Genomic DNA, 10457 nt, shown 5'->3' with positions numbered 1-10457 from the left:
TCAGTGAGGCCCAGCAGGTATGTCGGACTGGGCAGTTCAGTCCCATTCTCTGTAGGCTAGAGTCGTAGAATTAGATGCATTCCCAGAGGCCAGCCACCATCCAGAGCTCGAGCCCCTCATGGCCCCATGTGAGTCCAGCCTCTGCTTGCCAACCTCCAGTGACAGTTCAGTGCATGCCAACCCTCCAGATGCCTGGAATCTGCCACACATTCCCCCCAAGTCCTGGGCTCTTCGGCAGCTTTTCACCGAGCATCTCTCCCCTTGTTATTCTGGTCACGTCCCCTGAATTTTCTCCAGTTCATGTGGGTCCCCCCAGTGGAGGCCTAAGGCTCACATGGCACTGGGTTCAACCAGCAGAGAGTAGGGGAAGCTTCTGTTTCTTAGTTCCCACTGAGCCAAGTGTCTACTGAAACCCACTTTAGAACGATGCCAGTCATACTCGCCTTGTGCTCAGCGAGGGCTGAGGAGCCCAGGACCTAGGTTGGTCCTTGTGGGCACAGTTGGTTCTGAGTCTGGGGCCAGCCCTCACACCTCATTCTGCACACTGCACTTCCAAGCCTGGCTACGAGCTTGACAAACAGCTCTGGATCCTAAGGCCAAAAGGAGTGTAAAATGGGCAGGACAGCCCAGCCCAACTGAGCACCCTGCACATCTGTGGGAATGTCCACGATGTGCAGGGCTGGTGAGTCATCTGGAGAGTAGGGTGACGGCTCACACATTCCACATGTCCTGGTGATGCCTACGAGGAGGGGTGCTTAGCATTCCTGGGCTGGGCCCCTGGCAAGACCATGGTTTTGCCCCACTTCCTGATGGATGAGGTCAGAGGGAGGCTGTGGCTTCTTTAATCAGGTTATGCAGACCCAGCAGTGCACATGGCCTGGCCGGCCTCTGCCAGGTGCCTCCCACTCCTCAGAGCAGTGCTTCAGACTGTGCTCCACCTCCTGCCCTGGCAACAGGCGCAGGGCCTCTGGCAGCCCTCTAATCATCTCGGTGGCAGGCGGAGCACGTCCAGCCACGTCTGTGGCTTTCCCTTTATCCTGTGAGTCCTAGTGAATAAACAAAGCCCTGATACCCAAGAAGGCGAAGATAATAGGAAGTCAGTCTGTTCGCTCTGCTGTCTGCCCACCCTCCCCCCCTTACCTCCCATAGCCCACTGGGCCCATGAGCAGACAGACACGTCAAGGGTTGAGGTCCTGGGCCTCAGAATGGGCACTGCCTGAGGAAGCAGCACCACGTGTGCTCTGAGGCCTGGCGAGGAGCCACAGGGAGCCGGTGTGTTGGGGGATGGAGGTGGGAGTAGTCAGCAGATAGCATTCCATGCTGCCTTGTCCTCTCCCCACCCCCGACTTCCCCACCTTCCTCGCTTTTAACTTAAGAGGCACAGATTTTGTGCAATGACAAGGAAAGGGAACATTCAGTGCCAGGCTTTTAATTACAATTGCTTTGGGCTGCTGGCCTCCATGCCAAATGGTCACATGGAGAGCATTTTATCACACCACAAAGCTAAGGATCCAGTCTGTGGTGTGCACTCGGCACCTGGTGAGGGTGGGGCTGTTTTCCCACAGGGGAGGGCTGGGCCCGGTTCGTTCAGGCGGGCAGCGGAGCAGGGCTGGCCGAGTGCAGCCTGGGCTTAGGGAGTCACTGGGCTGGATGGAAAGGTTGCTGGGCCCTTCCAGCAGACTCTAGGAAAGGCCTGTAGTCAGGGAGGAGAGGGGTCTTTGAGAAGAAGGCCAAGCTCTGGAAGGATGATGAGGATCGATGGTACTGTGAGGGACAGCCGAGTGAGAGGAATACAACGATAATCTTGTCCACGACACTACAATTTACAGAGAGCTTTCCACTTTCTTGAGCATGCTTAATCCTCACATCAATCCTGTTTAGGGGACACAGCTCAGAGAAGGGGTGTTACTTGCTCAGAGTCAAACAGGTGGAAAACCAGGACCGGAGCCCTGGCCTCGCACTGCGTCCACAAGCAGGCAGGGCTGGTCCCCCAGGAGCCAGAGGAGCAGTCCAGGCAGGGAGCGGGTTGCACCCCCTGGAGCCACCAGGGTAGCCTCGCTCAGGGCAGCACCGTGGTGACGCTGGTGACCACCACGTGCTCTGAGACTTTGGAGACGGAACATCGGCTCTGCAAGGACAAGGATTTGTGCCTGGCAGAGGAGCGGGGGCTGGGGGTCCTCAGAGAGCCGCAGGGACCCAGGCTGGGCAGGCAGCAGGAGAAGGCAGCTTTGAATTGCTCCCGGAATTTGCCTTGGTTGGGAGACAGAAGACACAGCCATCAGGAGACGGATGCAGCAGGAAGGGGCCTTGAGCCCAGGGACACCCACGCAGCTCAAGCCAAGCTGCCTGTGAGGGGGTGGGAGGGAAGGGTAGAGTGGGATGGAGAGCCCCAGAGCCACCTCGTCACTGCCAGGGAGAGAGAACAGAGGCCGGGAGCAGGTTTTTATCTGATTCCTTGACTGCGCTCTGGCTCTGAGCCCGGCTCTAACCGTGTAAACATGGTGTCTGGCTCAGGGGGCTCAGATCATCTCTGCCCTCCTGGGCGTGCAGGTGGAGGGGCTCGGCTCACCGAGGCTTTCCCATCTCTGCCCCATGGTGATGAAAAGGATAGCAGCAGCAGCCCTCACACCAGGCGTGAGAGCCTGGGGTCCTTTATCCTCACTTCACAGATGAGGCACAGAGGTGCAGGCTTGCTCAAGGTCACCAGCTAGCCATTGGCGCTGGTTCTAACGCTAAAGCCCTTTGTCTAAATGGGAAGAGTGAGTGGGGAAGGAGGGACTACCACAGCCACCTTGTTCAGCAAGGGCACCAGGGTAACGGATTTAACTGGAACTGAAACCTCCTTGATCATGTTTCAGCATCCCGCCGGCCTCTTCAGTGCCCAGCAGAGAGCCTAGCACACAGTAGGCGCTCTGTAAATGTAACTACAAAGGAATGCATTGTGCCTGCTGCAGCGTGCATCTCTCTGTTCTCTCTGAGCTGGAGACCACCTGGCCAGCCTTTGTTGAGTAATTCTTGAGTCTTATGAGGGTTATTATATTGATCCCAGGTCCCTTTCAACCTTTTCTGGATGATTATTTGTGTCCAGGCCTGTACAGTCATCTGGACCAGATCTTTAGGCCGTTAAGTCAGAGGTCAGGTGAGTCACACTTTTGCTGGGCTGGGGGACTGTGTGGAAACGGAGGTGGAGGGCATGGGAGGTGCGGGACAGGAGAGAGGAGGCCCGGGTTGGGGTTGGAGACCGGGAGGCCTGGATTTCCAGAATGGGGAGCAGGAGGACTGGTGCTCGAGGAGGATGGATCCAGGGATAGCGCCTCAAATTCTGGCCCCTCTGCCAGTGTGTGTCTAGCTGGGCATGGGGAAACCCTCTCCCTGCCTTGGGCTGCCTCTGCTGGTGATACCCTGAGCCCCAACGATGCCTTGATTACGCAGCCATCCCTCAGGCCCTCTTCCCACAGGCCTGCTTCCCTCTGGAGCCTGTTGACCAGGCAGGCTGAGTGGAGGTCCTGCCTGGCGGGGGTGGAGACGAGCTGGCCTACTGCTGCCCTCCCCACCCACTCACTGGTCTGCATAATCTGCAAAACTGGACCCTGGGTGCTGGTCAGCTTTCTTTGGCCACAGTTGGGAGAGTGGCCGGTCTCCCACTCAGAGCAGGACTCCTGGGGTTAAGTCTTCCCCCTGAGTGGGAGTGACCAGAGCAGGGTCATGATTCCCAGGAAGGAGTAGGTATGGAGCTCCCTCCCCCGCCATCCTTTATTTGGTCTGGATTGGAGATGGGGAGACTATTGCCCTGGGGACTGTTGCTGCCCTCGGTCACTGCCCCCAGCCCACTCACCACTGAGGAAGTTGTAGATGATGGGGTTGGCCGCGCTGTTGGCGTACACCAGCCAGTGGGAGAAGGTGAAGCAGGCATAGACGGCTTCGCGGTCGCTGGCTTGGTGGAACATCCCGAACACCCTAGGACCGAGGGAAGGACAGTCAGAAATGGGGCAGACGTGTGTATGTGTTTATGCTCACAAGCTACAGGGCTACAAAGTACAGGAGTTCCCACTGCCCCTTCCATCCACCCCTTTCCTGGGCCTCTGGGTCTGGGGTCTTGACCACAGTTTTGGGTTCTTGAGCACAGAGTATGACTGGAGTGGGCCTAAGGGCAGGCACCAGGGCACATCTGCTCAGTCACCAGCTATCTGACCCCCTGGGTCTCCCCATCCATGTTCTCATCCATTCTCACAGCAACATGATGAGTCATAGACACGCCATTTTTCAAACAGGCTCAGAGAAGTCAAGGGACTGGCCCCAGATCACTCAGCCAGGAAGTGGCCACGCACTCACACTGAGATGTCTCATGTCAAATAGTCCGTGTTCTTTCCCTGCACCCCGTGGCCTCTTGCTCCCCATGCCCCTGTGCTCCCTCCGCTCAGCGTGCCATCCCTCCCTTCAGGCCTCTGCCAAATGTCACTTCCTCAGAGGCCTTTTTTAAAAAACATATGCTATTTTTTAAAAAGATTTTTAAGAAAACCAAAAAACCACCAGCCCGTCACCATCACTATCTACTTTCCGTATTTTTTTCTTCATAGCAATTGTCACTGCCTGGCTGTATAATGCACATTTATTTCTCTCTCCCACTGGATGTGGCCTCCGCGAAGGCAGGGACTCCGTATTGTGCACTGTTCACTGTGTTCCCAGCCCTACCATCTGACGAGTGAGTGAGTGGATGAAAGAATTTTCACAGTAGCCTAGGAGGCCAGGACTGTTACTGTCACATGTTACAGATGAGGAGACTGAGGCTCAGAGAAATGACCTGCCCAAGGTGATATCATAGCTGTGGGGTTAAACCAGGTCTTTTTCCAAAGCAAAGACAGCTCCTTCCTCTGACCCCATAACCATCTCCTCACCCCCAACCTCTCCCCAAGTGCTCTCACCTCTTGAGGACATTGAGGACACTGATGGGCAGGTAGCAGAGGGCAAAGACCAGCAGCACCACCATCAGCATCTTGGCTGTCTTCCTCCGAGCACGCATCTGCTTCACCTCAGCCAGGAAGGCCCGGGCCCGAGGCTGGGGCTCTGCGCCCAGGCCCTGCCCCTGCTCCTCCGACTGGTCTGAGGGCCGCTTCCAGTTTCTCACCAGGGCTGATGTGGTGCCCGGGATCTGTCCAGCACACACAGAGACAGCGGTGGTGGGAGGAGCTCCTCGGAGGCCAGGCCCTTTGCTGGGCTCTGCTTCAGGCTGGACCCTGGGGCAGGTGGAGGTGGGCGAAGGGAACAAACCCTTGCAATGGAAGGAACCTAACATTCGTAATAGAGACCAACACTTGACGGAGTGTGAACACCTGCTTTCATTTTCCATCGGCTCATGGGGAGGCCACCCCAATTATGCCTTTGGGGAAGATATTATTGGCCCTTGGTTACAGATGAGGCAGGGGACCCTTGGCAACATCCTCCTAGCACCCATCCATCCTCATCGGGTCACCTCCTCCATCTATGGGGGTGGGGTGCCGGTGAGTCTTGCCTCCTGCCTGTGGGGAAGCCTTGGCAAGGGCTGAGCCAGGGAACAGCATGGAATGGCCTGGCCTCAGAGCACAGGTCCCAGCCTAGGTCGGCGCCCATAAGCCTATCAGGGTCCAGGCTCCTAGAGCAGCCACAGATGCCCTCGAAGCCGCTCCCACCACTAGACACCGGAAGCTCCCCCAGAGGGCATGCGGCCAGAGTCCAGGAAACGGGGGCCCAGGGCAGGCTGAGCCATTCATGAGCGATGCGACCTTGCTCAGCGCTCTTTCCTTTTCCGAGCCTTGGCTTTCCTGTCTGTGAGATGAGAGAGTGACTGCTGCCCTCTTGACTGGCGGCTGTGAGGAGCAGGTGGCATATGTTGGTGGACGGAGGGCTGGTTATGCTCTGGCCTGCTTGCTCTCACTGCCCAGACACTGGCTCAGGACTCATTCCTGCTGGTGCCATGGGGCCTCTGAGCACCCCAGTCCCCCCCGCCCCCCCCCCAAAACCTGCTGTGGGTCAGTTTGTAATAGAGGAAAGAAGGCAGGCTCTGGGCCCAGAAAGTCCCTGCCACTCATTGGCTGTGGCAAGCTGGCTGCCATTACTCAGCGTCTGTAAAGTGGTGATATTGCTGCTTTGGTTAGACGGTTGTGAAGACATTGTGAGCAAAGTGCATGATTTGGCAAGCAACACAGAGGTGCTGCTGACCTGAGCACTGGACCCCACCGATCGGGGACTGAGTGCCTGGCCTTGCCCTTCCTGGCTGAGGGGCTTGGGGAAGTTGCTTTGCCTCTCTGAGTCTGTTTTCTCACATGTGAAGTTGGGGATAATATACGGTGGTTAAGAGGCTCCCAGACTGGTGGGAAGTGCATGGGACAGTCAATGGCAGCTACTGATACTAGAAGGTGTTCATTACTCTTCAGTTCCAGGGTCGGCTCTACCACTTCAGCCTTGAGTTTGAAAGTCCCTGGGCCTTTCCTCTCTCTGGTTGCAGCCAGGATGGCATGTTCTGAAGGCAGAGGACTGTCTACTCCCTTAGACCAGCGCCCTCCCCCCTCCCAGCCCAGACAGTGACAGCAGAGTGGGCCTCACCTGGCGACCCCAGAGCTTGCGGAAGATCTGGAAATACGCCATGGCCATGAGGCCCAGCGGAGCCAGGTAGGTGACAATGAAGAAGCAACTGTGGTAGATCTTGGGATAGAGGTCATCTGCAGGGGCCAAGAGATGCAAAGGTTGGGCCCCAGCCTGCCCTGCTTAGCAATGTCACCTGGCCGCGGCGATGGCCAAAGCAAGCAGCTGGGCCCCACACGGGCACCTTGGCAGAGAGACCCTGGAGTTGCCCAACCTGAGGGTGTCCATCCTGAGGGACCGCTAGCAGATGTCTTTACCAGAGGAAGTACCCACCCTGAAGGTATCCTTGGTAGATGTCTGCTCTAAAGAGTCCTCTCAGAGACAACGCCTGGGTGCCCTGGCAGCTGCCTGCCCTAGGGGATGTGCCCCAGAGGTGCCCCCTTCAGGAGTGCCTGCCCAAGGCTACCCCCATTACCTGCCCAGCGTTCATCGCAGACAGAAAAGAGCCGGGTACGGTTGGCGAGCTCGGGCAGCACACTGCTGTATTCCATGACGGCAGCCTGGGGCACCATGACAGCCAGCGACACAGCCCAGATGCCCAGGATGGAGCCACGGGCACGCCGGGCCGTGCTCTTGAACAACAGGGGGTGGCAGATGGCATACCAGCGGTCCAGGGCAATGAAGCTGAGGGTTAGCACTGCCACTGACACAGACACGGCCTGCCCCATGGAGACACCAGGTCAGTCCTCTCAGGGGCCTCCCAGAGATGTGGAGGGGGTGAGGGGCTCACAGCCCAGGTGCAGGGCACATCCTGACTCCACCACTTACTGGCTTGTGAGATTTGGGCAAATCACTCACCCTCTCTGAGCCTCACCTGCGAAGTGAGAATATACCATTCACCTGGCAGGATTCTCAAGGAGAGAAATGCAATCACGGATAGAAAATGTCTAGCTCAAGACTTGTCACAGAGTGGGTGGTCCCTGCGTGTATCCGCACATGGCTGTCTGTGTCTGTGCCTGGGGGGGGGTTGTGGGGGGGGTCTCTGTAGGAGTATGTGGGGCTAGGGCTGTGTCCTCCAGTGTCGGGCTGATAGCTTGCTCTTGCTGACAGTAGAGAATGACACCACACATGTGCTGAGCAACCGTGTCCTGTCTGAAAAGCAAGTCTGAGGGTCCCTGAGGCTTAAGTAAGGCCATGGTTTCTGTACTTGGTGTGACGGCGGTGATGAGGGTCACGGGGCAGAGCTCACCTGTAGGTAAGGGATGACCTTGCAGAGTGCATGGCCGAAGAGCCAGGACTCGGTGATGTCCACCAGCAGGCTGGCTGGCAGGCAGATGGCCGTCACCAGCACGTCCGCCAGGGACAGGTTGACGATGAAGTAGTTGGTGACGGTCCTCATGTGGTGGTTGCGCCACACGGCCAGGCAGACTGTGGGGTGGGCAGGATCAGGGAAAGCGGGAGGCAGAGCCATGCCCATCCCAGCTCGCAGCCCATCAGCGAGCTCTCCCCGCCCCCCCGCCCCACACCACACACACTACCCCACACCGAGGCAGAGGCTGGGGTGAAGAGGAGAGAAGCCGGGCCCAGGACTCCTGCCAGTCCCCACAGGAATCCCGCAGCACCACAGGGACGCACGGACCTACCCAGCGTGTTGCCCACCAGGGCCACGAGGAACACAGCCATGTAGGCTGCGATGAGCACCCACTCGTATTGCTTCGGGAACAGGTAATCGCGCCACAAATAGCTGAGAAACTCATCTTCATAGTCAGGAGGCACCGGGGAGGGTTCCCTGCTGCCATTGGGGACCCCCAACTGGGCCCCCGGGGTGGCCGAGGGCTCCATGAATGAGCTCAGAAGCCAAGGGCCATCATGGTCTCCACAGGCCTCAGCCCACTTCCCTCAGGGAACCCGGAGTCCTGCACCAGGTCTTTTGGGGTCCCAGCCCCAGATCTCCTGAAGGAAGGGAGGGAGCGAGGAAGAAAGGAAATATTAGGGAATGTGCCAGGCAATTTGCATATAAACTCCCTCTTAATTCTCAGCATTCTGTGCTGTGGGTTATAGTGGAGAGGGACAGACCTGGCTTCGTCCAGCCTCGGTTTCCCCATCTGTTCAGTGGGATAATGACCACACGTACCTCACAGGACTGCAGTGGGAGTAATGAGCTCTAAAGCATGCCCAGTGCTCTACCCAGAAACAGGCGCGGGACTGGCTTCCCCGTTATTAGAGAGCCTTGCTTTGACGAGGAGGAGGTGGAAGCTCAGAGAGGTTGAGCCCCTCGCTCAAGGTCACAAAGCTACTATGCCAGGTCTGTCTGAATCCACCAAACACCACAGATTTGAGAGACGAAGCCATCCGGTTGCAAGTATTCTCCCCTGAACAGTTCACAGGCCTGAATTTTTGGTTGGAAAAAAAAGGTCAAGGGAGGCTTTAGAGACCCAGGCCCCGCCCACTAGACCTGCCAGACCCTCCCAGGTGGACGCGCGCGCGCACACACACACACACACACACACACACACACACACACACACACACACACACACGGTGGAGCAGGGGTGCAGCGGGAAGCTGGAGACCTCTCTGGAAGTGGGGAGAAAGCCCCTCTTGAATCCCCGAGGCCGCTATGCGCCCCGGCGGCCGCCAGGGGTCGCTGGGGGGCTGGCGCGCAGGAAGCTCCCTCCATTCATAAATCCGGCCTCGCTCTCCGCCCCTCCTCTCTGGCTCAGACCCTCCTTCTCCCAGGCTGAGCAGGGAGGACCCCGGACTTGTGAGGGAGGTTGCCGGGCCCTGGAGACCCCTGAGAGAGGGGGAGGGAACTCCTTCATATTCCCACCGAACATGGGCGGACCCACTCCCTGAGCAGGACCTCCCTGCACCTCGGGAGCTGAGGGGCTGCAGGGTGGGGCGAAGGTGGTGGGGGGGGCAGCGCTTTAGGGGTTTTGCAGGAGGGAGCCTGCTGGGGTCTCAGCTTCCCAGCCCCAGGTTATCCTGCACCCCCCCTACCCCCAGATTCTTGGCTCCTGCCGAGCGTTGTTGGGAACCCCCACCCTGGGTCTGGGGGTCTCCCACGCCCCGCACCTGTTGGCTCTGGGACTCCGGCGTCCTCGGTTGCTGATCCCCGACCTTGCAGCGGAGGCTTCGCCTCCCGGCGCCGAAAGCCGGGTTCCTGGGGGTGCTGTGGCTCCAAAGCGGGCTGTGGCTGGCGCGGGCTCCGCTGGGCTGCACGCCGCCGGGAGAGGTGGCCGGGGCGGGAGGGGCAGAGCGGGGAGGGGAGCCCCCACCGGTCTCCTCTTCTTGTCTCCCAGCCTGGAGACCCGGAGGGCGGAGGGAGATGCTCGTGCCTCCTTACCTCCCACTTCACGCTGCCATCCGCTCCCATTCATGCGTCCATCCGTTCATTCATACCTTTCGCATTCATTCAACGTTTCTGCCTCCGGCCATTCCCCACGCATTCAGAGGGCACCTACTGTGTGCCGGCGGCCCTGCCTGGGCAGCTTGGGAGAGTCACAGTGCAGAAGGAATCCCAGCGCCACCTCTCCTGGCTGCCTCACCTAGCTGAGGAGGAGGATGGCACAGGTGGGTCACAGGGGTGAACAGAACGCCTGCACCGCCTCCAGCCAGGCTCTGGCTGCGGCGGCGGGAGCTGCTATCTCCCAGCCACGCCAGAGGCCTGTGCCCATCTCCCAGCCCCCATTCTATCTGACCCCCAATCCTTTTTGCTCATGCCTACGTTCCTCCTCCCAAGACAGAGATGGCAGGTAGAGGCAGAAAGTGGGGCGTGAGAGGGGCTGATTGTTTCAACAAACATTTGCTAAGCAGTGTGCCAGGCAATGGGCTTCATTCATTCAGCTGCCATTTATCTAGCCCTGACCACGCATGACCTCATGTAATCAGTCCAGTGA

At 58.5% G+C, this 10457-nt stretch overlaps 1 protein-coding gene across 2 annotated transcripts; it reads right to left on the bottom strand.

Annotated features, from left to right (window-relative positions):
* Nucleotides 1–1740: 1740 nt before the first annotated feature.
* Nucleotides 1741–9765, bottom strand: HCRTR1 (hypocretin receptor 1). 2 transcript variants are annotated; one of them, XM_080657301.1, is made up of 8 exons: nt 9634–9765; nt 8202–8511; nt 7808–7986; nt 7034–7277; nt 6580–6695; nt 4923–5149; nt 3836–3957; nt 1741–2250 (listed from the first exon to the last, which is right to left on the bottom strand). In XM_080657301.1, the coding sequence occupies exons 2-8, from the start codon at nt 8398–8400 to the stop codon at nt 2060–2062; spliced, it is 1278 nt and encodes a 425-aa protein (XP_080513427.1). In that variant the 5' UTR covers nt 8401–8511; nt 9634–9765; the 3' UTR covers nt 1741–2059. The 2 variants fall into 2 exon arrangements, with proteins under 2 accessions (XP_080513427.1, XP_080513428.1); XM_080657302.1 differs by lacking the exon at nt 9634–9765 and having other exon boundaries at nt 1936–2250; nt 8202–8527.
* Between the last annotated feature and the right edge of the window lie 692 nt (nt 9766–10457).

The sequence above is a fragment of the Plecotus auritus genome (genome assembly GCF_963455305.1).
Source record: "Plecotus auritus genome assembly, chromosome: 2".
NCBI classification, from domain to species: domain Eukaryota; kingdom Metazoa; phylum Chordata; class Mammalia; order Chiroptera; family Vespertilionidae; genus Plecotus; species Plecotus auritus.
This window is presented reverse-complemented; position numbering and strand designations above follow the sequence as displayed.